The sequence below is a fragment of the Cylas formicarius genome, unplaced genomic scaffold (assembly GCF_029955315.1).
Source record: "Cylas formicarius isolate icCylForm1 unplaced genomic scaffold, icCylForm1.1 PGA_scaffold_2__14_contigs__length_35257938, whole genome shotgun sequence".
NCBI lineage: Eukaryota > Metazoa > Arthropoda > Insecta > Coleoptera > Brentidae > Cylas > Cylas formicarius.
Window position 1 is genome coordinate 28,887,552 of NW_026844319.1, and position 25,083 is coordinate 28,912,634.

A 25,083-nucleotide genomic window follows, 5' to 3' on the forward strand; every position below is an offset into this window, starting at 1 on the left:
ATTCCATGGAGGAAAACTTTCATGTTTCGCGAGATCATCGAAAATCGCTATTATTTGTACAAATCTTTGTATTCACCAAAGTTTGCCGTAACTTCGAATTTCGGCGAGACGTGAAAAACACTTTATACAGGGTGCATGCATCGATTTTGCGAAAGTTCCGCATTGGTGGGCAGGAGCACATACATCGATGAGATTTTGAAAGCAATCATGTCAGATGTCAAACGTCAAATGGACGTCAACGTAAGGTTGTTAATTTTAGCTTCGCTGCTCCAATTATCAATTTTGCCGTACCGTGAGGCGAACTGTGGTCACGATTTGGGATCGAGGCGCGGGGAAACTGCGAGCGCAAAACTCGCAGTATCGAAATTTCTCGGAAAACTGAAACGGGAAGCTAAAACAGCGGATAAAACGCGAAAACCCCAATGGCAGTCGTGGACTAGTTGGTCGGATTGCAGCGTAACGTGCGGTCGGGGCAGGATCATAAGATGGCGGCACTGCCGCTCGAACTGCGGCGACTACGAGACGGAAATGGAGGAGAAGGCGTGCCAACTCCCCGCGTGCCCTCGTAAATTATTCGGCATCATTAAAATGTGATTGAAAAATTAACGTCAGTATTCAAATAAATATATTTTAAACCGGCGTTAAAAAAACATTTTAATTTTGTCATACGCAGAGATAACCCGGTGGTAATTTCTGGTTCCAATGGTTTTCTGTCATCTTCTCGATTCACAAATACTGTGGCTGTCGATAATGGGAGAATCATCCTAGCGTCTCTGCTCAACTCGGCATAAAATGTTAAGAAATAGAGTAAGGTGTATCAAATTAACTTTTGATATTATTTTGAATTAAACCAACATTATAAAATAATAGATGATAATTTCCACTTGAAAAGTTTGTATATCAATGAAATTATTTGTTTCGCCCTGCGCCTTTTGTGAAAAAAATTCTGGATTGGCCGAATGGTTCCGATACAATTGGTTAAATGGGGCAAATGAAAAAAGAGGGGATACTTGGAGATGTCATCGCCTATGGTAAAGTTTACTGATAAGGTTTGATTTTGATTAAACGGTAAACGTAAGCCTTTTTAGATGCCCCTTCTCGAGGACGACACTATTGTTTTCGGAGAAGAAGACATATCGGGAAATGCAAAAAATTATCTGGCGTACTATGTTCACATTTATTTTAGTCCCGATTTGAAAATTGTGTTTTAGCCATCCCTACGTGACCCTGTTCCACGTAGGCTTCAGGGCGGCAGCGATAGTAGCCTACATGCTTTGCGGGTGGTTCAGCAATAGTTTTATAACCAGCTTTGTGGTCATAGTAATTCTGTTATCCATGGATTTTTGGACGGTTAAAAACATTACCGGGAGGCTGATGGTAGGGTTGCGATGGTGGAATTACGTGGACGATGACGGCAAGTCTCATTGGGTTTACGAATCTAGAAAGGTAGCGGACGGCTCGATACTTGTTGTGTGTTGGGGTACTGAATCTACATGTGACCCTTTCTAGGGTACACTGCAGAACAGAATAAATGAACGGGAATCTAGGATATTTTGGACGGCGTTGGTGTTGACCCCTTTTATTTGGGGAGTGTTTTTTCTTATTGCCCTATTCGGATTGAAACTGAAATGGATGGTAAACGATCGAATTTTTTAAGCAAATCAACTCACATATTAGTGTGATGCAATTTTAGTTGGTGGTGTTGATTGCGCTCAGTCTAAACGGCGCCAATTTGCACGGCTACATCAGGTGCAAGGTCGGCAACCAGCAAAGTTTAAGGTCCATCACTTCAGACTTTTTAAAAAAACAGGTCCTACAAAACGCCGTTTCCATAGTGACTCAACAAAATGCAAACCCTGCGAAAGCATCAAGTCAGCCCACTCGCACTGTGTAATTTTCATATTGCCACGCGTTCTACTATAAGTTTTTGTGATATCTGTAGATGTTATTTGTTTAATATTATATATCCAGAGAGAAGATGCGAGATTTTGACCTCCGTTTTATCCGTGTAATTTTTTCGTTGAAGTTATGATGCCCGTCCATCATCCACGAACCCAGTTAGATATTTTGGGTGATGGAAGAGTTTTTGGAAAAGTTTAAAAAAGTATCCTATTCAATGCCAAATTTTTATTTTACAGATTTCACTAAGATTTAGAAAAAAAATTACTGTACAAACAATGATCTTCGTATCGGGATCTACTTGTCTGCCCAATTTCAACTCTCTCACGATTCTGACTTTGGCCATTTCTATAATATGTCTTGTGGCGCCATCTGTCCGACAATGGTTTAAAATGCCAAAAAAAAACAATTACAACTCAAACTGTGTGTGTGTCGCGCCATCTATTTAAGCGACGAACAGCAGTACGTATTGTCCCAGCACTGAAAATTCCTTTTGCTGGTTCTATTAGAAATAGAAATCGGTCAAAAATTATCGTTCAATAAAAATTATACTCAGTGCTTTGGTTACTCGAATTGTTTAATACGTATCGCTCGTAGTTTGGTGAAAATTCGTTTGTTTTGTGTGGATGTTTATGGATTCGTATTGTGATGACTTGGCTATTTTATCTGTGGTCGCCGAAATCCGGACGCATGGCGTTGCCAAACTGCTATATTTATTCGATTGGACCATAATCAAATGATAAACTATCTCGACGGACGTTGGTATTACATTAGAGTCAAGCGTTGCAAAGAAGACTATTGAAAACCTTGGCCCATGAAGTTGAGTGTCATACTCCTTCATTCTGAAGTCGGATATATAAGTAGAGGACGAGTGCTGACACGTTTTAATGATGTCCTATCTATTTCAATTTTTTAAACAATGCGATGAACCGACTCCGGAACTAAAAAATTAAATGTGGCTTTGAGATTTTGGGTTTCTCGTGGACATTACAGAGAAATTAAACGAACTTAATTTGCAGCTTCAGGGGAGAGACAAAGAACTAACGGAAATGATTTCTGATATAAAACCAATTATCAAAAAGCTGGAGTTTGGTAGCAAAACCTAATTAACAGCGATGCCAAGCATTTTCCTGTTCTTTCCGGAAAGATATCTCAAAATCCATTAGAATCCTATGATAGATCATGTAGAAATAGTTTCTACCCTGAAGGATAACTTCAAAAATTGATTTCAAAGAAATGACTTTAGTAGCGCAGTTTGTTGTTTCACCCTTTGTGGAAATTGATATCCAACAGTTTGCAACTTGCGTTATGCAGGACTTTGGCGAAAACATTGCTGCAACAGAAATAAAAGTTTCAAAATGGCTTAGCCTGAAAATCGTTGGTCATAACTGCCAAATGTATCTGGCCTTTTGTAAGAAAAGACAAATATTCAGTTCTATGTGTGTTGCCTTGAAAGTGAAAGCATTATTCAGTTCAACTTATTTGTGTGAATCTTCTTTTTCCAATAAGAAGTTTCTTAAGAACAAATATCGCAATCGACTTAATGATAAACATTTGGATTCGAATGGCTGTATCAAAATTATACTGCAAACATTAAAAAAATTATCGATGAGCGAGTGTCAGCTTTCTCATTGAACGTGCCTTTTTATTTATCAATGTTTATGTGCGTGACAGTGCGTTAATTTTTTGTTGCTATTATGAACAATTTTTAAATCTTACAGGTTTAGAACGTTCAATGTTGTTTTATAGCCAAATTTTAGGGGAGTGAAGTAAGTAAACGTTGATTATTTGCTAATCAATATATTACAAGCACATAATATAAGAAACCGTCTATATCACAGATTAAACTCGAAAAATACCTATTTAAAGGGAATTAACCCTTTTCAGCTTAACGCGCCTGCCTTTGCTGCTTCAACAGCTCGTCGATTTGACTCTTGTACATCTCCTTAACGTCTGCTAGATCCAGTTTCAGCTCGTCGTTCTCCTCGACCTTCTCGCCGTACAACTGGCACAGCGTGTCGTACTGACGTTGGAGGTCGACGAACTGCGCCCTCAGTTCGTCCTGCGCTTTGACCGTCGTCTCGAGCCCTTCGACGCGAGTGAGTAGGGTAGAAATCTCCATGTTGAGCAGAGAACGTTCCTGCTCGCGCCTGCTCAACTCCCACTGCAGCTGCTGCACCTCGCCCTCGCGCTGCTTCAAATTAGACTGCAGCGTCTGCATCTCGAACACGTTCGCGTAACGAGGCGCGTGGCTGGCCTCGAACGGTTCGTCCTAAAACCAGCGAAACAACAAAATCCCGATCGCCAAGTCACGGCGCTACGTCATCTCACCTGCGACCAAAACGAGCCGCTCAGCGACTCGGGAATCGAAGCTTTGCCTATGCTCAGCGTGGGGGAATTACTCACCGACCTCTCGATCGACGATTCCTGCGGCCGAAAGAAATAAAAAAAAAAAGAAATGAGATTCCGCGGAACGTCCCTTTCATGGTCGTGAACGGTTGTGGGTTGCCATGGTTTTCCGCGCTTTCCAAACAACTTACGCCTACTCGTTTTCGCGGGCTTGTTGAGCATACATATTGATTTACACGAAAAATTTTTAATTACCTCCCAAAATACAACAAGTTGCATTACGGAAAACGAAAATATATGACCGCCCTGTAATTTTGAGGTTAAACAAAAACACCGCACCGTTGGTTGTGTCGTCACGTGGAGAATTGCCGACGCACGTGTGCCATAGTATATTATGTAACAAGTGCGGTAAACGGCATTTGACTCACTAGTTTATTTGATGCAAGCGGAGCGCAGGTTTAATAAACGAGTGACTTAAGAAGTTTACTGAACGTGGAAATACTAAAAGGATGTCGAACTTCCATTGTTTTTATTTTTAACTTACACAACGTTTCGGACAGTTGTATCACTACCCGTTATCAAGTGTAAACTAAACGTACCGAACGTGTTGCATACTATACTTTTTCTACGACCGTTAGCTTTTGGATACATTTTCACAAAACAACACAAATACATTCACTGACACGACCGTCAGAATTGACAAAAGTCAAAAATTCAAAGCGTGGGAAATATCTCTGAAAACATCCGATTGCTCACAAATCCGTGCGGTAAAATCCCGGAAATGTCCGAAGTGGCTCGGATCCGTGGGAAACGAAACTGACATGGTGAAGTGTCGCTTCCCGCACGCTAGATCGATGTGTAATTAGACATTTTAATTATAAATATATTAATATAAAGGTCACTTTTTTAAGAAAAGCCTATTCGAATTTTGTATTGTTTAGGCAGAAATTGAGGTTATGTGTTTTTTTTTCGTATAAAATTGTGTTGTAACACTACTGATCCAAATATTGCAACAAAAACTACCCACAGACTAAGGCTATTAGTTTGACAGATGCGCTGAACTTATACAGGGTGTCCCAAATATTTTTTATATTTTTATTCAGATATCAAATCTAGGGCAAAAAACAAGGTAAGTTAGTAAATTTTTCTTACTTTTTGAGATATTCGAAGTGTAAGATAACACCCGTATATAGAGTACAAAGAGGTTTCCACTTTATTGACACATCTTAAATCAGCAGCACTACGCACAAACACTGAATAAGATATACCTTCGAAAAAATCTAAATCTCAAAATAAAAAACACCGGAACAAAAATAAGACAACATAACCTCTACATACACTTTCCCAATCGCTACCGCTCCGTATCGGGAGCACTTTTCTAGCCTACGTTGCTTTGAAAAAAAGAGAGAGAGAGAGAGAGATAAACAGATAACCTAGAATCTGATTCGCAATTCGCTCCCGACAGAATCCGTTATAATTGTCCCACAAAGTTTTGATATCGGTTCCAAAAGTGGAGTGTTTATTCTTTAAGTGTTTTGTGGAGGTTTTGGTTAGTTTTTAATTATCAAATATATGTTAACAAACACGGAAGATGATGGAATGGTCCAGACTCGTCTCTTATAAAGGTATCCTTTAGGATTTTTGAATAATGTTCACAATTGTTGTAAGCTGGCTGAATGACCTGTGTAGTTGTGGCCATTAGAAAGAAAAAAGAAATATCGTAGGTACGAAACAACTTGAACTTGAAGTCGAGAGTGGGCGGGGTCTTTACGTATATTTCGCATTTATCACCTGCAAACTTGACAGTCGCTTCCTCTCGACCTCGAGCGCCGTCTTATCGGCCGCCATTTGCCGCTGCAGGCTCTCGATTTCGGCCGTCTGTCGTTCTATGGTGGCTTCCCGATTTGCGAGCGACTCGCGCAGCGCCTCGATCTCCCTGGAAAAAATCGAAACCGCTCATTCCCGCATTTAGACAAACTTACGGTCCTGCCACCTTTGGAGATCTCGCGCGGTCAGCTCGCCATTAGTCTTCTGTCGTTCGAGCTCGACGCCGAGGAGTTCGAGCCGGTGCCGCGCCGAGCCCAGCTGGCCTTCCAAATCGGCCAACCTCGCCCTCAGACTCACGCACTCTTCGGAGGCTGAGCGTTCCAGACTAGCGGACGTCCGCAGTTTACTTTTCAGGTCGCCTAAGCGCGATTTACATTAGCGTTAGTTCAAATGACCCGCGAAAATTAACAATTAAATTTTGTGGCCCTTTGCACTTGTATATATGTCCTTTCGCGAGTACACTGCACTCGGGACTATTATTTTATCTACTTATTTATTTATTTATTTATCAACGGGCCAACCGCCCAATATAAAATAGGATTCACATAAACAAAATAGTAAACAACAAAATAAAATAAAATAAAACAAAATTAAAACAAAATGAAATAGATGAAGACCTTACCCTAATATTACAAACATTAGTTTTCCAAAATATTAATATTAGTATAGTTATTCGACACGACAGTAAGGACACTTATAAGAGTAGCGAGGCCCCAACACAATGGTATTCATAACTATTGCGAGGAAAAGCGGAATAGTTTTACTGACATTCTTTAAGTTGGTCTGAAAAGCGATTTGCTAGTGCAGCTGACCTAGTTAGAAAAGAATTCTGCCCATAGTTAGTACGATGGAAATTCACCTGGTTTATTCTGGCAAGGCGGGGCAAAACGCGAAGCCCAATCTTACATAACAGCTCAGGTCTATGGGAAATTTAATAGAGTAGATTATAAAAAATGCTGCATGCGACGAATCCGAAGAGTTGTAGGTTGAAGAGAGTTTTCCAATTCCGAGTAATCAACGTCCTCAAGTCCTTGGTGGTCCTTAAAGCTATATACCGCAGGAAACTATGCTGCACTCTTTCATTACATTATATTATACGTCGGACATTATACGAAGGTGACCACACACAGGAACAATAATCCAGGTATGGACTCACGAGGCAGGAGAACAGTAATCTGAGAGACGAAATACTCTGGAAGTCCACTGTACAACGCTTAATAAAGCCCAAAATCTGAAGTGATTTAGACACAATAAATGAAATATGGTGTGTGTAAGTCAACTTAATATGGAGTAACACTCCAAGATCCCTTATTACGGAGGCCTGCAATAACGATGACACTTATATGTTGTACGTAAAATGTATGAGGTTGCTGCTCCGGTAGAAGTTCATTAGTTGGCTTTTATTAATATTTAGTTCCATTCCATTCAAAACGCTCCATAGCGATAGGTGATCTAAATCGGACTGGAGTTTTATACATTATGAACTCTCATATATATGAGTCGTCAGCAAACAATATCATTCACATAGACATTGAAGAGTAGAGTCCTAAGTGCGATCCTTGTGGAACACCAGAAGGCACTTTAATTTCGGTGGATTGGAAGCTCTGGACGCGCACAATCTGCACTCTTTCAGTAAGGTACGATGTTAACTATTCCAAAAGTTTTCCCTGGATTCCAATATTTCGCAAATTATTTATTAAGATTTGACGATTTACTCGATCAAAAGCGTTTGAAAAGTCTGTGTAAATGGCATGAACGTGAGACCACCTTCTCCAATGAATCCAACAGAAATCAGTGAATGTAAGTAAGCAAGTTTAGCTCAGTGGAGCGATGGGGAGAAATCCAAATTGTTGGTCGATGAAGCAAACTTTCAGGTCAGCAGATAAATAGTCGCAGACTAAACTTTTGAACACTTTAGGAATACAACTCAATTATCGCTGGATTTTAGGATAGGGATAATGACGCTTGATTTCCAGTAATTTGGAAAAGTTTCCGTTTTTAAAGAATGGTTAAAATTGCACTTTTAAAAATTTCTCTTATAGTCTGCATATAACCCGGTCCCAAGATATCGTTTACGTGATTTCTTCTTCTCAATTATTATCTTTAAGGTCTGGTGAAAACCAAACTGGAAACTTTTTAGCGGAAAACTTCTTTAAGGGAACGTAAATATTGATAGCTAAATAAACTATGTCGTAGAACACATCCTCCATAACCTCAAGGGTCCTGTTAGCAAATAACTTATCCCATTCGAACTGCGACAAAAACTCAGTCACTGCACTTAAGTCCATTTATAGAAAATCTCTATAAAGGCTGTCACCCCTTAGACCAGAACTGTTGAAAAGTACTGAATCACCTGTCTATTCGGATTTTTTATATTGTTTTTTTTTTAATAAAAAAAATTCGCTTCATAAAAACTATGGGATTTTTTTAAAAATATTTTATTATTATTACCATAGACACTACCATCCATTATTATTAAATAAATTCATACAAATTTTAAAAAAATTACATTCTATAATGTTGTAGCGTATGGTACCGTTCGAAGCAGTCACCAATGTGTAGTCCGGGTGCAAGTGTCACAAATATACCTAGTTTCCTGAACAAACTTCAGATGTGCCATTGGTTTTTTTTTGGCTCCGTTGTGAAATTTTATATAATAAATATGCGTTGACACTAGACATTTCGAGTCCCCAGAAAAATAACTTTCGCCACCATTTTAAATACTTGTTGGTTTTTTGATAGAATCAAATCAATAATAAATTTGCGCTTGATTTGAATAGTACCTGTCAAATGAACATTCAGTTTTAACAATTCTTCTGCAAGTGGCAAGCTCGTATAGTATCTATCAGTGTAAAAATTATATCCTCTTCATCCTGGGTTATTGTCTAATAATTTTTGACACAGATGTTCTTACAGGTACATCAGGTCTCACTAAATCTTCCGATGTCAAGCTTCCTTAGGAACATATCCGGTTCATTTCGTAGGCTGGTTAGGATTATAAGTTAAAAAACTAATTTTACCCTTAGATCCAACAACAGATTCGTCTCTGTTGATGAAACAAAATGTTCTTTGAATCGCTTGTCTAAGTAATCTAAATAGTGACTTTCTGAGTTCGAACCCTAAGGCAGATGGTTTTCATGCAAGTGGAGCATAATTTTTTTTACTCGTTCTAAAACTAAATATGCTAGTAAAGCTAGGTATTTTGGCGTTAGAATGTTGTTAGAATATTTACAACTCCAATAAATACGGTAAACTCTTCTACTGTAGTATCTACCCACGTTTTAACAACCTCTGATGCTATTTTATGTCTAGCGTAGTTATTTGTTTGTTCCACTATTTTTATTATTAGCTCATCGGTGAAAAAGAGCTTGAAAAATTTTATGGGTTTTGTACAAGTATGAGGAATAAGTGGTGCTACCATTTTATCCTCAGTAGTAAGTAAATAGAATCCTGTCTGGTACCTGATCGTGGCACGTGACGTCCTGCCATATACCAAAATTCCCAGGTTGTGTGATATTCTCGTTTTCTTCAATGCTGCTTCCACTTGATGGTAAAGGTTTGGTTCTCTGTCTTTTAGTAACTATAACTACCACTCTTTCGTCACTAATATTATCACTATCCATTATTTTGCAATTCATTTTAAATTTCATCTTGTAAAAATTTCTTGGACGTTTGAATTTTTTTTTTCGAAATAGACACCGAAAAAGTACACCGAACTTTACCCAATCGTGTTAGTTATAAAACTCATTTGAACTGAAGTGGTTGAAATGTATACATTAACAGATATAAAATAAACAGCTTACGATGGCATGCTATCTTTTATTTTTACGTAAACATGTCCTCAACGAAGGTACAAGAAAGCAATTTAGAAATATTAGAAATGAGCTTAGGGGATGACAGATCGGCCAAGCTGCTGTAAAGATAAGAGTGCAAATGAATAAATAAAAACTTTTTGAATAAATGCGAACAAACATTTTCAAGAATGAATTTCATAAAATCTATTTGTTGAGGATCTCAGTGTCTTAAACTCAACTGGATCTAAATGAAATACCAAACAAACAATGAAAGATAAACGATTGGTTCCTTAATATTGAAAAATTTTACTCTGCCATAATATTTATGTCCGTATATAGCATTATTTAAGTTTAATTTGGATGTGTATAGGGAATTTTAAGCGAAAGAAAATTAATTAATTAATTAATAAAACCATAGTGAATTTCGCAATGGAAGGTGGATTATTTAAATGCAATTGAAAAATTTATTATTATCGCAAATAAATCAAAAAACCCTCAAAAGGGTTACCCATCCCCAAAAGCGATTGTTTGACGCCGCTTCCTCCTCAAGAAATTATCGTTTCCGAGATCCCCCTCTTCCTCCCAAAAAAATCGGGTTCAAGAGCGCAAAGCTGGGGGATTTCCCGTCGTAAATCCACACGCGGCCTACGTACTTATCTTTAACGTCAGCTCGCGCTCCATCTTCTCGAAACCGGCCACCTCCGCCGAGTGGGTCGCCTGGAGCGACTCCAGTTGCCGCACCAAAGGCTTGCTGACCTCCAGCACCGACTGCGAGAGTTCCTCGTTCCTGGCTCCGGCCTCCTCGAGCCTACGCAGTAGCTCCGCATTTTCCAGCCTCAGTTTGTGCTCCTTCTGGAGGTACTCCTCCTCGGAGACGCGCAGACGGCAACGTAGATCGTCCAACTGGCCCAACACCTCCTCGTTCTGCGATTCGGTCATCCGCTGCCGGCTCTGCAGGCTGCGCAGCAGCTCCTCGCCCGCCTGCAGCTCCTGCACCGTCCTGCTTTTCTCCGCGAGCTCCTTCTTCGCCGCCTCGAGCGATTTCTTCGTCGCGTCGTACCTCTGGGTCAGGTCGTCGAGCTGACTTCTAGTTTTCGTCAGTTCGCCTTCCAGCTTCTTGTTTTTGATCGTCAGCCGATTCACCGCTTCGATCTGGGTGCGTTCCACCTCCTCTTTGGCCGACAGCGACTTCTTAAGACGGTCCGCTTCCAGCGACAGCGTCTCGTGGCTCTCCCTGCAATTTAAAAGTCGTACTTTGACGACCGGCAGCGACATACCTCTCACTCACTTCAAGTGCTTGATGGTCGTTTCCTGCTCCTTCTCTTTCGCGCGCAGCTTCTTGATGATGTTCGAGTGCTGAAGCTGCTGCTTCGACAACTTCTCCCCCTCCTCGCGCAGCTCTTTGATCAGCTGATCTTTGGTCGCCATCTTGGATTCCAGCTCGCTTTTGCTGGGGCGCGTATCCTTTTCCCTTATCGCCTGGTCTAGCTGCTTCCTGAGCGTGTCCTTCTCCCTTATCGCCTGGAACGACGCGTTTTTATGCGTAAGGGAAACAGTACCGCCCCAAAATAATGCGCTTCCTCGGCTTGAATCAATAATAAATCTAATAAAATAAAACATATTTTCCTTATAACGGTCAAATTTTTGAGCAAACGTAGGGAACAGCTATGGGTTCTCCTCTATCACTGGTACTCGCGAATATATTTATGGAAACCATTGAGAAGAAAGCTCTCGAGACCTTCCATCTAAAACCAAAATTATGGAAACGCTACGTCGATGATTCTTTTGTTTTTGGCCTCATGGTCAGGAATCCCTAGTAGATTTTCTTAGACATTTAAACTCTATACACCCTAACATACGTTTTACCAGTGAAATAAAAACTAATAACAACTTCCCATGCTTAGATGTTCTTATCAATAGAAAATCATACCTAACATTGGGTTACTGTGTTTAGAGAAAACCTACGCACACAGACCGATACCTTAACGCATTGTCACATCACCATCCTGTCCAAAAATCATCCCTCTCAGAATTAAAACACCTTACCTCTGTTCTTCTCTCTAATAATTTCCACATTAAAGATATTAAGAGTTCCATCGCAAAATAAACTTCACCACAACCTTCCAATAGCAATGAAGCCGAAAGCAATCCCACACTAGCCACTGTTGTCCTTCGTTATATTCAAAACATCATATCAATAGTTCTAAAGAAATTTAACGTCAAAACCAGATTTACCACTTGTTCCAAAATCTCTCGACATCTTCGATTCGAAAAATAAGAGAGTAACAATCTTAACCGCGACCCAGGTCTCTACCTGTCACCAATATGGGAATCAGTCATCCGAGAAGAAGCTAACAGTATGATTAGCAAGTTTGACTTAACAAAAACCGACGCAGCAGGAATCCAGAAGTTTTGTGAAAAGCATAAATTTCATTGTTTATATTTGCATTGGAAAAAGTTTATTTGTGATTAAACCTTTATAATTAGTAATTATGTTGTCACTACTACACTAAGTTAACCGAGGAGTTTTCCTAGCGCCCTTTTAAATTTTAAAATATTTTATTAATAATAATAATAAAACCAGCAATATATTCAGTTAAGCTGCTAGAGAAATTTGTTATGTATCATGGGGGAGATGTCCCTCTCGAAGAAATGACGAAAATACAAGCCAAAATACGAGATGCGTATTGGCATACTAAAAAAATTCAAAAGAAAATGACCGATTATTTGAAACATTAAATGTAGTTCTTAAATATTTGTATAAAATGTTCCTATGTAGATGTAAAAACATGTATATAAAATAATTAAAAATTATTCATTTTTATTTTTTTTATTTATTATTTATTAATAACTCTTTATAACGAAAAAAAAGCAGTCATTTCAATTTCGCTATATAGAGTTTCGACATAAGTTATATATTTTTTAAGGACCACCTTGTATATTATACGCTTAATAAGATCCCCAAAAACATCGTTGTTATTTAACCTTTGGGCAAAAAACGTTTAGAAAACAGTGAGCTCTTTGCAAGATATATTTTTAATATATATGGAACACCCTGTAACATGAAAACAACATTGAAAAATAAAATAATATTCTGGTATTTACAAAAACAAAATGTTCGTCTATAAATGAACACCCGATCCAAGGTTTTACACGCAGAGTGGGCCCAAAATTTGATTTTTGTTAAAAAAATAAAAAATCATTGATTTTTTCTAAATCGTGATTTTTTTATTTTAATTGATTCTTTTTTAATTTCCTGTTTTTTTTTGTAGCAAGTAAAAAAAACACTTTCTCTTCTTCTTTGAAGGTTGCTGATCATCATGGCTACCTTCACTTTTGATACTGCATTCTCGAAGATTACGCAACCAAGGGATTCTTCGGCGCCCTACACTTCGTCTACCTACAATCTTGCCCTCCATAATGAGTTTCAGCAGCTCATATCTTGTACCGCGTGATATACTCAAGTTTGCGTTTGTATGTATATAAAATAATTAAATATTACAGATTACATATGCGTATTGTTCTTTTTCAAGTGCCTAAAACTAATAATGAAAAAAGAAAAGCAGTCCCTTCAATTTCGCTATATAGAGTTTCGACTGTATTATCTAAACATATTTTTCGTTTTACACGGAGTGACTTTGAGGAACCAAAAGGATTTTTGGTCTACTTTTTACAAAACTTCCGGATTCCTCCTGCGTCGGTTTTGGCTAAGTCGAACTAACTAACGTTTCGCCAATCATCCCGTTGGCTTCTTCAGTGTTTGAAACTGTTTCAGTCAAACGCTGAAGAAGCCCTGTTGGCTGGCGAAACGTCAGCAATTTCGACTCAGCAAAAACCGACGCAGGAGGAATCCGGAAGTTTTGTAAAAAGTATTACACTAGCCTGTGGAAGTTTCTTTGAAAAACTAAGATTTTAGTCTAATTGAAAACGAACCGTCACGACGTTTACCTGTTGAAATTTCTTTTCTAAAGCCGCCAACCGTTGCGTATACTCTTCCGTAACTTGCGTCACATCCGCCGACTCCAATTGCTGCGTCAGCACGCAGTCGAGCTGATTTTTGAGGTCGGTATTCTGTTCGAGCAGTTCCGCGTTTCTCCTGTAACGTTCGTCGATTATTATTGAAGTATTCTTCGTCGTTTTTCTACTCCCTTCTGTAAAATACCCAATTATATATCTATATATTATATCCAGCGTGCGGGAAGCGTCACTTTACCACGTCAGTTTCGTTTCCAACGGATCCGAGCCACTTCGGACATTTCCGGGATTTTACCGCACGGGTTTGGGAGCAATCGGTTGTTTTCGGAGATTTTACCGCACGGCTTGAATTTTGAAGTTTGTTCATAAATATGTACTAAACAAATGAGATAAAGAGTTTACCAAACGTGTTGGATACTTATACAAATTAAAAACAATAACATATCATCGGATTACTAAATTTCGTACCATCCAAACAAAATATTTACCAGTTTGGTTCTGCTATTGTTGTCTTTTTTTAACTGTGTACGTTAGACAGAGAGATATGTATTATCGGATGTCATATAAGCGATGGAATAAACACTATTTTAAAACGTTATGTTGTTTATTTAACTTCTACAATTGATCATAAAGTAGTTTATTTAAAGAAAAAGACTGTAATGAGAAGATAAATCATTCAAGGATAGAGCTTTGAAGAGGATTACATTTTTAACCCATTTTGTCCTAGTGCTGCGTTAATGCACCACCTATTCTATTTTTTTTTTGTCACATCCAGGAAATATTTTTAGACATCCTTTTAGAAATTTTATTATTACCACTAACAAAAGGGCATAAAACCTTAGAAATCGCTAAGGAAAGATCTTAATTTAAGCTAACACATTTTCAAGTAAATCCAACATAGCAAAAAAAATATATTTGGGATCTGAATTGCCATTTTTTGTTAAGTCTATAGCATGTAGATTACATCGCAGAAAACATACATTGGAAATTCTATATTGATTATGCTTTATTTTTTGAAAATATTTACTGGTGCGTGATTGCACAACTGGTTTTATCTGTGAAACAAAACTTTATATATAATAGTGTGCTCTTTAGGATTAGTTTTTGCCTTGTGCAGTGAACGGCACAGTTCGTGAAATACGGCATTTCCGAGGTATTTGACTCAAAAGGAATTAGAGGCGGCTATGGAGGAGATCATGATGGATAAGGACAATAACAATGAAAGTCGTTAAGTATTATTTGGATTTACGTATTCTTATGTATTGTAGCATTCCATTCCTTGTGAATTTATGCCAAAAATAACGTGAAAAAATATTTACAGAACATATTGACGGGGTCTGTATTCCACCCGACGTGGATACCTTGACTGACGAAGAAGATATGAACGATAACATAAATCTTCAAGAGTTTGGGGAACCAACTGATATAGTTGGAACTTTTGAGTTACACACACCGAATGAGACAGCTGTCCTTCAACAGTCCTGTAATTCATCAACTACTGAACCTGAATGGGACTCATCAGATGATGAAACCATGGAATTCCAAAGAAGATGTATGCTTTCTGCAAACGACATTCTTGCTTGTATTGTCAAATGGAAGAAAGGTCACATTGAGTACACTCACTCTTATATCCGATGAATTTAGATCATGTGAGCTAAACTAAAAAATATCTTTTATGTTTTTTGATGACGAAGTGTTTGATTTGATTTTAAATCTTACACTGCTTTGCGACTTTTAAAAACTGATAAAACAATTACTCAAAGAAATCCTGCACCTGCCATAGATGAAGTGCGTTATAATAATCAAGTTCACCTAATGATTGCTCATGCTAATAAAGACCGAAGGAGATGTAGAATCTGCCACAGCCACACAATTTACGTTTGTAACGTGTAATGTGCATTTACATACTTCATGCTTTGTAAAACATCCCCCAAAAATTAAACCGGATGTCACCAGTGGTGCGCTCACGCACCATAAAATATTATGCGTTTTTTTTTTTGTATCAAATCAGGTTCTATTTGGAAAACAATCTACTTTTAGTTGTTTTCTGTCGAATTTGAACTTTCTTTTGTATCTTTATGTATAAATTATATGCCCCAAAATATTATTTAATCTTTTTTCCCAGTGGTTCGTTTACGCACCAGTATTATTTTGTATGTTTCGCGTTTTGATTTTATTTTTTTGACACATGTAATGTATTCTTAAGTGCAACAAAATAAATAATTTCAGAGCAAAAAAGTATTTTTATATATTTTTTTATGCTTGGGATAATATGGGTTAAGATCCTATAAGCAATAAAAAGCAGGTCCTAACCTTTAATTTTGTTTTGTTTGTACTGATAAGAAACGGATTTTTGAAATTAATATAAAAACTCTAAAAACCACTAAACTTCGTGAGAACGGTATGTAAAATTTCTGTGGGAAACTTAAATTATAAATGTCACTTGACTTATCGACTAGCCAACTAGATATTAATTGTAGCTTATAGCACGTAGTATTTAAATTGTCTGATATATTGCATAACATTTTTCTGTGTATTACATTCTGTGTATTAATACATTCCAGTGACCGCCAGAATTGACATCCGATTGTTTCCTAACCTGGAAATGTCCGAAGTGGCTCGGATCCGTGGGACAAGAAAGTCACGTGGTAAAGTGACGCTTCCCGCATGCTAGATCGGTGTCTACGTAGGTATTTTACAGAAGGGAGTAGAAAAACTTTTTAGGTCACTCGTTTCTTAAACACTCGGTCCGCTCGTACCATAGGTCTATAAAATCCTCTAATGTTTCATCCATCTTTACAAAATGTACGTTCAACCTGGGCTGTGAAAAAAAGTCAACTAGTGGTGGAATATCAGATTCCTAAATTAACAATCGGTTTGAACGATTCGTTATTATATTATATTTGAGCTTGTTACTTTCGAAAAATCGATGAAATCGAATGTTTCGAAAGTATACGCGCTTGACAACGAAACAAATATTTAGGCAACGGTTGGTCCTAGAGGATCCCCATCATTTCTCCAAAAAGGTCGATCGAAAAAATTCTTGAACCAAACGACGCGCAAGGGTCCGGACCAAAAACCTTTATTCTTGATGATTTGTATAGTGTACGTCGGTAATTTGCAAAAAACTGAAAATTGGGGGGGGGGCTTGTCGGTTTTTTTGGTATCGTTCAAAATTGTTTTTTGCAAGTATTGGTTATATTTCTTCTTTGTACGTGTTGGTCCTTGATCAAAAGCGAAAATCCCCGACGGAAGTCGGCAATGGGCGAATAATCCTAGCAGTCGAGCCCAACATTTTTTGTGAAACGCATCATTGAATGGAATTAATGTTCTGTGAGCTCAGTGTGCTGTCAATCTTCTTCGAACTGTTTTGCACATTGATATATCCACAAAAGGAAGAATTGGATATAAAAGTAAATTTTCCATATAATTAGGACCTCTACGACTTATGCCAATGGGCGTGCCAATAGGTCAACTATAAACTACTATGGACCAATTCAATGATGATGATTATGTATTTAAGAAACACTGTTGACTTCGTTTTTGACGCATTATTTGCGATTGGAGATGTTTCCCATTTTTACTCTTTCGTATAATGTTCTAGTTAAATCGAATAAATACGGAGATTTGGGAACGCCGTGCTGCCGAATGACGTTTAGCGAGCACTGTTAAAATTTCCCCGTCTAAGGAGATTACCTAATAATCAATCCCAACCTCTTTCTATCCATTAGTTGCATATCCGTTCCCTTTGGAGGGTGAGGGATTCGTCCGGTCCCTTTTAATTAAGACCATAAAGAAAAGTCACCATTCACCGAGAAAATGGCCGAATGATCTAAGCAGACGTGGCAGATAAAGTTACCTTTAGTTTCCCAAATTATTGAAGATAATCGCTTGATTGCGTACAGGTTTTTGAAAATTCTATTGTTTCGATTGAAACTTTGTGAAAAGGACCTTACCTGGTCATATCAATTAGCTTCGTCTCGCGCGACTCCAAAATCTCGGTCATCTCGGAGATTCTCTTCAGTAAGCGATCAACCTCGCCGTTTGGTTGCGGGTCGTCGCTAATGCTCGACGTTTCAGAGGGCTCGCGGTTGTGTCCCTTGGATTTTTTCGAGCAGTCGTCGGGTTTGGGGGGCAGCGGCCGGGCGGGGCTGCGCCTGCTCCGCGTGCTGCTCGAGTCCCCGTTGGGACTCGAAATTATTTCGATGTCGGACGACGTGGTGGTCTCCAACTCGTCGCAAGATGTGTGACACGAGGTGTTGTCCGAACCCACCTTGACCAAGTCCGACCTCTCCGAACTGAGGGGCGACGATTCCCGAATTTTTTCCGTCATCGCGTCCGCCAGCATTTTCTTTACAGAAGCGGAATTCGTGCTGACGTCGGTCGTGGTGTCGCTGCTGCTCTCCATGACGTTGTCCTCGCTTCCGACGACCGTCCTGTCTGACTGGGACCCGTCGTCCACAGACTGGTCGACGCCGCGTTCCTCGTCCCGCGGAAAATCGATTATATTGGTCTTTTCGAGTATGACTGGCAGGTCTTGCTTGTTAGTACTGTGCGGTTGGGTATCGATTAACACTTGGTTAACTTGGGGCAACGGTAAAAGCCGGATGCTTCTAACGGGCGCCTGCGTTATAGCCGAGCCCTCGCCCTCTAACGTCTTCGGAGGCACGTTGAAAGACGTGTCCAACACCGTGGCGGAGGTACTTTCCGACACCGAGGTGTAAGACACGGTGTCTTCGGCCATGCTGCATTCGTCTTGCTCCTCGGCGATGACTTCCACGCTGTCCGGTGAAAGGGGTGTCGTCGCCTTGTCGGTGAGCTGCGGGGAATCCGACGGCGATACGTAATCGTCGGTACATTGAGACCTGTTCGTTTCTGTCGAGTCGATTACTTCCACAGAGCTCGGGCTTGCTAAACTGTCACCGAGAACCTCGACCGAACCGGACGTGTTTCTCAACCCGCCCGCCGAACTGGACGAGGAAACTCCCGCCGACAAGATGTCGGAATCGGGCGTCAGCACGTCGACACTTTCCGAACTGTTCTTGCCGCTCTCCGAGCTCACCCCCGATAAGCGGTTAACCGACTTGGTCTTATGATTCGAGTCAACGTCCGCAAAACGTTCTCCCAGCTCGCATTCTACGTCTATGTCTTCGGAATGCTGCACCACCAGCTTACTTTTGCTGAAATCGCTGTGACCGCCGCTATCGTCCAGACTCTCCACAGATATCGATTTCACGTCCCTCGCGTTGTCGAAAAATGATCCCGTGAACGATCCCCATAGGCTCGTCGCGAGTTTGTTCTGAGCCGCGTCGGCCTCCGAGGAATGCCGCCTCGAACCCACCACCTCGCCCGACTGGATCACGCCCCAAGTGCCGAAGAAGTCGTCCGAATTGGTGTCAACCGGGGTGCTTAAGTGCGGGTGGTCGTCCACGTTCTCCTTAATGTCCAGCGCCTTGTCGATGGTTTTTTGCGCCTCCTTCAGCGCGGACTTGGCGATGTTCGCCAGGGCCCCCGCATCGAACCAACTCATGTTTTTACCATCCTCGTAAATCTCGTTCGAACTACGTTGACGTTTGCAAAATTCATGGCCGTCGTCGACCCATATGATTTTACGGAAACGGCCGAGGTCGCGCGACAATCGACAATCGTCGGCGGCATCGGCCAAATAAAGCCGGCTGTTAAACGAAATCGGGAAAAATCGCGCGCGCCAAACTTCTTTTCCTTAAAATTTTGGAAAAATTTATTCACCGCATGCGGCGTGCTGCTGAAATGCGGTTTTATGTCAACAAACCGGCAGGCTCTAGTGGCGCAATTGGTTAGCGCACGGTACTTATAAGACAGTAGTCGTGAGCGATGCCGGGGTTGTGAGTTCGAGCCTCACCTAGAGCATAACTTTTTTTTTCGGGAAATTGTTGTAGTCTTTATTTTAATTATATTCGAAGTTTTGCCGCATGGTAACAGAGGTTTAATCGAACCGTGCGATATTTCCAAAGCGACCTTTAACTTTTCTGAAGATTACGCGGGATTATCGTCCCATATAATAAAAGCAACGATAAGAGATACTGCACAATAAAATGTAAAAAAAGCAAGCCGTCGCCTGCACTCTCTTTCTTAGCGCTTGACGAGTAAGTACCGGTTTATTTCCTCTTAAATTTTTATTAGTACGTAAAACAAGACGAAAATGGCCCCGTCCTATAAGCTCACGTACTTCAATCTTACCGCCTTGGGCGAACCGATAAGGTTCCTGTTCCACTACGGCGGTATCGACTTTGTCGATAACAGGATCGAGAAAGCGGACTGGCCGGCCCTGAAACCCAGTAAGTAAACCCGGCGGATGGAATCCGCTCTGACGTTCCTTTTTTCAGAGACCCCGTACGGAGTACTGCCTCTGCTCGAAATTGACGGCAAGCAGGTACTACATCAAAGCGTCGCCATCGCGAGGTACGTCGCCAAAGTGGTGAATCTAGTAGGCAAAAACGATTTGGAAAATTGGGAGATCGACGCGGCCGTGGATACCGTCAATGACGTCAGAGCGAGTAAGTAGGCGCGCGCACATAACCTTTAAAAGGCCTGCCGTTTTTTAAAACAGAACTAGCCGCGGCGGCCTTCGAAACGGACGAAACCAGGAAAGCGGCCCTGTTCGAAACCCTAAAGGACGACACGTTGCCCTTCTTTTTGTCCCGCCTAGACTCCCAAGCCAAGGCGAACAAGGGTTACCTCGCGGTCGGAAGGCTTACCTGGGCGGATTTGTTTTTCGTCGGCATCCTCGACTTTTTGAACATCCTGGCGCAGCAGGACCTCGTCGCCGCCTACCCCAATTTGCAGGCTGTTCGGAAGAACGTGCTTGCCATTAACAGCATCAAGGCGTGGGTTGCCAAACGTCCCAAAGATCAACTGTAATCCGCTTCTGCGCAATAAATGTTTAACAATTGCTCGCCCGCATTCGTTATTCGAGTCGTCTCGATCGCGAACATCAAATACATTTGTCGTAAACACCGCCGCCACACCACAGATTACAATTCGGTCGGGTCGCCCAGTTACAGGCAAAGGCTTGCGCTTGCGTATGTCGCGTCGAAATTGTATCGGTGGCGCCATCATTGTCGTTTGTTATGTTAACGGTAAGAAAGTTTCGGAACCGCACCTGTGATGCACATACTTAACAGGCGCAAATAAAGTCATGAGTGATTTGGCTACAACAAATTTTAGTGTATAACGAGACGACTATACGACAGAAATCGCTGTTTGGGAAGAAAATGCCGTACAGTAAGTACCGCCACCATATTATCTAATAGATGTGTGACTGGCGTGTGGCAGTATTTTAAGAGATGTTTTCGTGTTCAAGTTAAAACTACGCCTTTTAAAACTACACAAATTTGAACTGCCACCCTGGTTTGAGATCTCAATCGCTCGCTTTGCGTTGGAATTTTTGACATTATTTGACAGACGTCGTAGGTGAGAGAATCGAAAAAAAAAAAGACGCTTATTTATCCATTAATTTAATATGAAACCATATTTCAATAAAATAATACAGACGTGCGGGTCTAAGTCCACGCATAATTAAAATTACATATGTACACCAGAGAGACAAAACACAACGGGAAAGCACCCAAAAGGGGCGAAAACATTCAGTCCCAGGTGACGAGAACGAATATCGTCGACCAAAAGTTTTCCGCGTGCGGATAATCACGGGAGTGTCTCAACCTTTTCGACTTTTTCGGACCTACAATGGCATCCAAATCTATTCGGGAACGTGGATAGCGCATTGCTTACCAGAAGTGTCCTCCTTGTGAAAAGTGTTCCAGCCTATCTCGCCGTAAGCTTCCAGGCCGAGCAGGGGTATACCCGGGAATATCTGGGGGAAGGACTGCAACTCTTCGACGTCCTGGTACTTGGCCGAACAGCATATCCTAAATCCCAGGCTGTGATTTTTGAGGCTGACGTTTTGCTTAAACTTAAAACAAACATTCCGTACATGGGGGGCACATTCAAAACAGTTACCTCTTCCAGCTCGGAATCAAACTCTGCTTTTGTGAGGTCGCTGCCCTTAATGACGCAAGAGTACGCCCTGAAATTGTCAGAAACGCAATCCCTCTCCTTAAGAAATGTTACGCACACGGTATCCTTAACCGTGTAGATTTTCTTCTCGGCGCACAGCCGTTGGAACGTTTTCGTTCCGTGAATTACGCCCCCTCCCAGCGCTACTCGGTTGGGGTTGTCTCTAAATATATGCGGAACTAGCGAAAGTAGCGCAAAATACCCACCACTTACTTGGGTACCAAACAGTCCAAAATATTGTAAAGGCTGCCGTGGAGCTGCTTTTTGCAGAAAAGCAAAAGGCACTTGACCTCCTCCTCTGGCCTGATGTACAGTCTAGCGGTATCTTCGAGTTCCTTCTTCTTGCTTGGATTGCAGTGGAACATTATCGTTCTTATGTTTGGAATTTTCGGTATGAAAAGCCCGTCAAACACGGACCCGTGGTCTTGTATATCTTTGGTGGTCCGTTCGACATTAAAGTAAGAAACTACACGTGGTACCGCCAGCAAACAATAATCGACCGAATTCGGTACCAGTTCCTCTTCAATATACTCTGGAACGGTTTTCCGACTAAGCGTCGACGCATCGTGCAAACAAATGTATTTATTCAATTTTATTCGGTTACAGTCGTATAATATCACGCCCATTTCGACGTTATTAAAGTTTAAGTTGCTACTGTGCGCCATTATGTTCGCTTTGCGCGACTTGTAGCCGACTCTGTAGCAGGTGAACCAGCTCGCCGTCCTTCGTTTCGCCAGCACCCTTTCTGCCACTTCTTTCCACGACTGGTTCACCTCGCTACAAGCTCTTAGATCCATAAACGTCAAGTACTTAAAAACGATGTCCAATAAGGGATAAACCGACGCTAAGCAATGACCAAAATCGAAATCCTTTACGCACGGAACGTTCGCGTCGAGTTTGGGCTGTTTGACGCTTTTAATGCAAAAGGCGCCTCCATGAGACGTCTGAAAGCACGCTAATATATTCTCGAACGATCTATCAATCGACTATATTTACCATTTTAAATTATTCGGTCCAAGTCTTCATCGGACTATGTATAAACAAAAACAAGTGACAAGAGGGTTAGGCTTACCATAACTCTTCTTGACACGAGCGAGCCAAACTTTGTAATTACGGATATATTCCTTCCCTCACTCTCATTGTAATTGTTACACCTAATGCGATTTAAGTATTATTTTTGTATTAGAATTACCAAAATATGGTGTTTGTAATATTAAATTAACTGTTACTTTAAATTAAAAATTGTTTCTTCCTTCATTCCTTATAACCAAGAGTGCACGATCATTAAGCAACTCTTCGTTTTTATGTACAGCGGCAATAGGTGATTGCCAATCGTCGCTTAGAATATCGAATCAAAATAATGTTTTCGATCGAGGAAACGTGCGCGTGATATTGCAAAATTGTCCCAGCGATAATAAATTATTAGTCGAACGTTTTCTGCACACAATGTCGGTAATCGTGGAAGCGGAAGACCGAGAAAACGTAATATCGAAATTAAGTGAAGTGATAAAAAATGCCGCGTACGAAAGCATCGCGTTAAACGGAATATTCAATGTAGGCGTTTCGGGTGAGTTGCGGCTACAATTCAAAAGAATACCGATGTTCATCGAGATTCGCTTTTAGGTGGCTCGCTCGTGTCTTTCCTCGCTGCGGGGCTCCCCAAAATCAAAACGGACTTTACAAAATGGAGAATATTCTTTTGTGACGAACGAGTCGTCCCGGAGGACGATCCGGACTCGACGTTCGGGGCTTACAAAAATCAACTGGTAGATAATAAAAATATTAACCTTAGAGAGGACCAGTTTGTTACTATTAAGCAGGGCGTATCTGGTAAACAGTCTTTTTCCCAATGACCTTATTTTCCAACGTCCACATTTTTAGCTGACGATGCGGCAAAAGCTTACTCCGACGAAATAGCGAAGTACCTGCCGGGCAACCCCCTGCCGCAATTCGACATGCTCCTTTTGGGAATGGGCCCCGACGGGCACACTTGTTCTCTGTTCCCAGGCCATAAACTTTTAAATGAAACCGAGAGGTGGGTGGCCCCCATAACCGATTCGCCGAAACCTCCCCCGAGTAGAATCACCCTGACATTTCCAGTAATTAACAATGCGAAGGCTTGTGTCTTTGCAATCAGCGGAAAGGACAAGGCTGATATGATTAAGGTGAATATTCAAAAACTGATAAATCTTGGTGTCTTCCTTTTACTTTTGCTGGACGCGGGCCTAAGAACCATTCAGCCAACAGTGGTGGGGGTATATTGAAAATATCTTTTCAAAGCTTTGTTAAGCTAACCCATATTTGCTCAGTTTAGGTGTTGTTTCAACCTAATAACACCTGTTAATTTAAGACAGTCAAGAAGTAACAACATGGCCGCTGACAGACTTTCACGTCTCACCTTACTTGTGGCGTTTTTACATAAGTATCTTCTCGAAAATGTCTCAGAAGGTAAACCCAAAGCACAATATCTAGTGTTTTGATTAGTTTTGGTTGTTTTTGACCAGTTTTTCGGCCATTCCAAGCCCTGCTTTTCATTTTTGGCCTTTTTTCAGCTTTCAAATATATAACATTTTTCGCGTATATTGCCCTGCATAGACAGTGGTTCTGTTGGTTTGAACGATGCGTCGTCCATGGTTCCAGTTCTCTTTTTCAATTCTCCTGACCATCAATTAACAAAAACAAAATATGGGGGCAGGATGCTTTTTAAGGCTTTACTACGATTCAAAACGTCTACATTATCGCCATTCTGCTAACAGTTGTGCCACACTAAATGTCATCTTGGTTACCTATAGTACCCCTGCGCCAAACAATACACAGTAACTCAGTAAAGGCCCCAAAGTGGATCCCTGAGGTAACATTTTGCACCCATGATTACTTAGCAATCATTGGCCATGCGATAACAATGAGGATGGCCACCTAAAATTCTGTAAAAATTTGAATATTCTGTAGTATACCAAGCTTCGAGGCTGCAGGTTATGAAATTTAAAAATAAAGAGGATCAATTTCAGAGAATATTACTAGACAAAGAAGACCTGCCTGCCGCCAGGGTGCAGCCCGCGTCGGGTCGTCTCTATTGGATATTGGATAAGGAAGCGGGAGTTCATCTGCCGAAGTGAAAAAAAAAGTTTTGTAATCGAAAATTTTATTCTTGGAAACTTTTAATACAATAAATACTGTATCAGAA

General features: G+C 40.7%; 5 protein-coding genes and 1 non-coding gene across 7 annotated transcripts; 4 read left to right on the forward strand and 2 right to left on the reverse strand.

Annotated features, from left to right (window-relative positions):
• Positions 1-1,000: 1,000 nt before the first annotated feature.
• LOC132698235 (uncharacterized Golgi apparatus membrane protein-like protein CG5021) lies at positions 1,001-2,004 on the forward strand. Of its 2 annotated transcripts, none has more exons than XM_060664195.1 (5): positions 1,001-1,031; positions 1,089-1,162; positions 1,212-1,446; positions 1,510-1,635; positions 1,694-2,004. In XM_060664195.1, exons 1-5 carry the CDS (start codon positions 1,017-1,019, stop codon positions 1,892-1,894), a joined length of 651 nt encoding a protein of 216 aa, XP_060520178.1. In that variant the 5' UTR covers positions 1,001-1,016; the 3' UTR covers positions 1,895-2,004. The 2 variants fall into 2 exon arrangements, with proteins under 2 accessions (XP_060520178.1, XP_060520179.1); XM_060664196.1 differs by having other exon boundaries at positions 1,522-1,635.
• A 1,664-nt stretch (positions 2,005-3,668) lies between these two features.
• LOC132697731 (TATA element modulatory factor) lies at positions 3,669-19,680 on the reverse strand. The gene is made up of 8 exons (XM_060663320.1): positions 17,801-19,680; positions 13,818-13,965; positions 11,158-11,390; positions 10,523-11,103; positions 6,242-6,434; positions 6,040-6,184; positions 4,231-4,326; positions 3,669-4,171 (listed from the first exon to the last, which is right to left on the reverse strand). Exons 1-8 carry the CDS (start codon positions 19,372-19,374, stop codon positions 3,788-3,790), a joined length of 3,354 nt encoding a protein of 1,117 aa, XP_060519303.1. The 5' UTR covers positions 19,375-19,680; the 3' UTR covers positions 3,669-3,787.
• On the forward strand, positions 19,642-19,733 carry Trnai-uau (transfer RNA isoleucine (anticodon UAU)). The gene is given in 2 exon segments: positions 19,642-19,679; positions 19,698-19,733. It is a non-coding gene; the product is annotated as a tRNA-Ile (tRNA).
• A 167-nt stretch (positions 19,734-19,900) lies between these two features.
• LOC132697733 (glutathione S-transferase-like) lies at positions 19,901-20,777 on the forward strand. The gene is made up of 3 exons (XM_060663321.1): positions 19,901-20,161; positions 20,210-20,380; positions 20,434-20,777. Exons 1-3 carry the CDS (start codon positions 20,026-20,028, stop codon positions 20,742-20,744), a joined length of 618 nt encoding a protein of 205 aa, XP_060519304.1. The 5' UTR covers positions 19,901-20,025; the 3' UTR covers positions 20,745-20,777.
• A 192-nt stretch (positions 20,778-20,969) lies between these two features.
• LOC132697768 (6-phosphogluconolactonase) lies at positions 20,970-25,078 on the forward strand. The gene is made up of 5 exons (XM_060663387.1): positions 20,970-21,107; positions 23,212-23,466; positions 23,523-23,729; positions 23,781-24,064; positions 24,908-25,078. The coding sequence occupies exons 1-5, from the start codon at positions 21,098-21,100 to the stop codon at positions 25,013-25,015; spliced, it is 864 nt and encodes a 287-aa protein (XP_060519370.1). The 5' UTR covers positions 20,970-21,097; the 3' UTR covers positions 25,016-25,078.
• LOC132697767 (uncharacterized) lies at positions 21,357-23,007 on the reverse strand. Its single transcript, XM_060663386.1, has 5 exons — positions 22,896-23,007; positions 22,113-22,843; positions 21,843-22,062; positions 21,615-21,795; positions 21,357-21,564 (listed from the first exon to the last, which is right to left on the reverse strand). Exons 1-5 carry the CDS (start codon positions 22,896-22,898, stop codon positions 21,470-21,472), a joined length of 1,230 nt encoding a protein of 409 aa, XP_060519369.1. The 5' UTR covers positions 22,899-23,007; the 3' UTR covers positions 21,357-21,469.
• Positions 25,079-25,083: the final 5 nt, after the last annotated feature.

What these genes read in the sequence shown, in the direction of transcription:
- LOC132698235 (XM_060664195.1), top strand. An exon ending in AATGCAAAAAATTATCTGGC is followed by an intron (nt 1,163 to 1,211) that starts GTACTATGTTCA and finishes ATTGTGTTTTAG; the next exon opens with CCATCCCTACGTGACCCTGT. An exon ending in GATTGAAACTGAAATGGATG is followed by an intron (nt 1,636 to 1,693) that starts GTAAACGATCGA and finishes ATGCAATTTTAG; the next exon opens with TTGGTGGTGTTGATTGCGCT.
- LOC132697731 (XM_060663320.1), bottom strand. Translation starts at nt 19,374, where the DNA reads ATGAGTTGGTTCGATGCGGGGGCCCTGGCGAACATCGCCAAGTCCGCG. An exon ending in CGAGCTGACGTTAAAGATAA is followed by an intron (nt 6,435 to 10,522) that starts GTACGTAGGCCG and finishes AATCGCGCTTAG; the next exon opens with GCGACCTGAAAAGTAAACTG. An exon ending in GCGGCTCGTTTTGGTCGCAG is followed by an intron (nt 4,172 to 4,230) that starts GTGAGATGACGT and finishes CGCTGGTTTTAG; the next exon opens with GACGAACCGTTCGAGGCCAG.
- LOC132697733 (XM_060663321.1), top strand. Translation starts at nt 20,026, where the DNA reads ATGGCCCCGTCCTATAAGCTCACGTACTTCAATCTTACCGCCTTGGGC. An exon ending in CTGGCCGGCCCTGAAACCCA is followed by an intron (nt 20,162 to 20,209) that starts GTAAGTAAACCC and finishes TCCTTTTTTCAG; the next exon opens with AGACCCCGTACGGAGTACTG. An exon ending in CGTCAATGACGTCAGAGCGA is followed by an intron (nt 20,381 to 20,433) that starts GTAAGTAGGCGC and finishes TTTTTAAAACAG; the next exon opens with AACTAGCCGCGGCGGCCTTC.
- LOC132697768 (XM_060663387.1), top strand. An exon ending in ATTCAATGTAGGCGTTTCGG is followed by an intron (nt 23,467 to 23,522) that starts GTGAGTTGCGGC and finishes ATTCGCTTTTAG; the next exon opens with GTGGCTCGCTCGTGTCTTTC. An exon ending in ACAAGGCTGATATGATTAAG is followed by an intron (nt 24,065 to 24,907) that starts GTGAATATTCAA and finishes GATCAATTTCAG; the next exon opens with AGAATATTACTAGACAAAGA.
- LOC132697767 (XM_060663386.1), bottom strand. An exon ending in TTGGACTGTTTGGTACCCAA is followed by an intron (nt 22,063 to 22,112) that starts GTAAGTGGTGGG and finishes GCATATATTTAG; the next exon opens with AGACAACCCCAACCGAGTAG. An exon ending in TTGATTCCGAGCTGGAAGAG is followed by an intron (nt 21,796 to 21,842) that starts GTAACTGTTTTG and finishes GTTTGTTTTAAG; the next exon opens with TTTAAGCAAAACGTCAGCCT.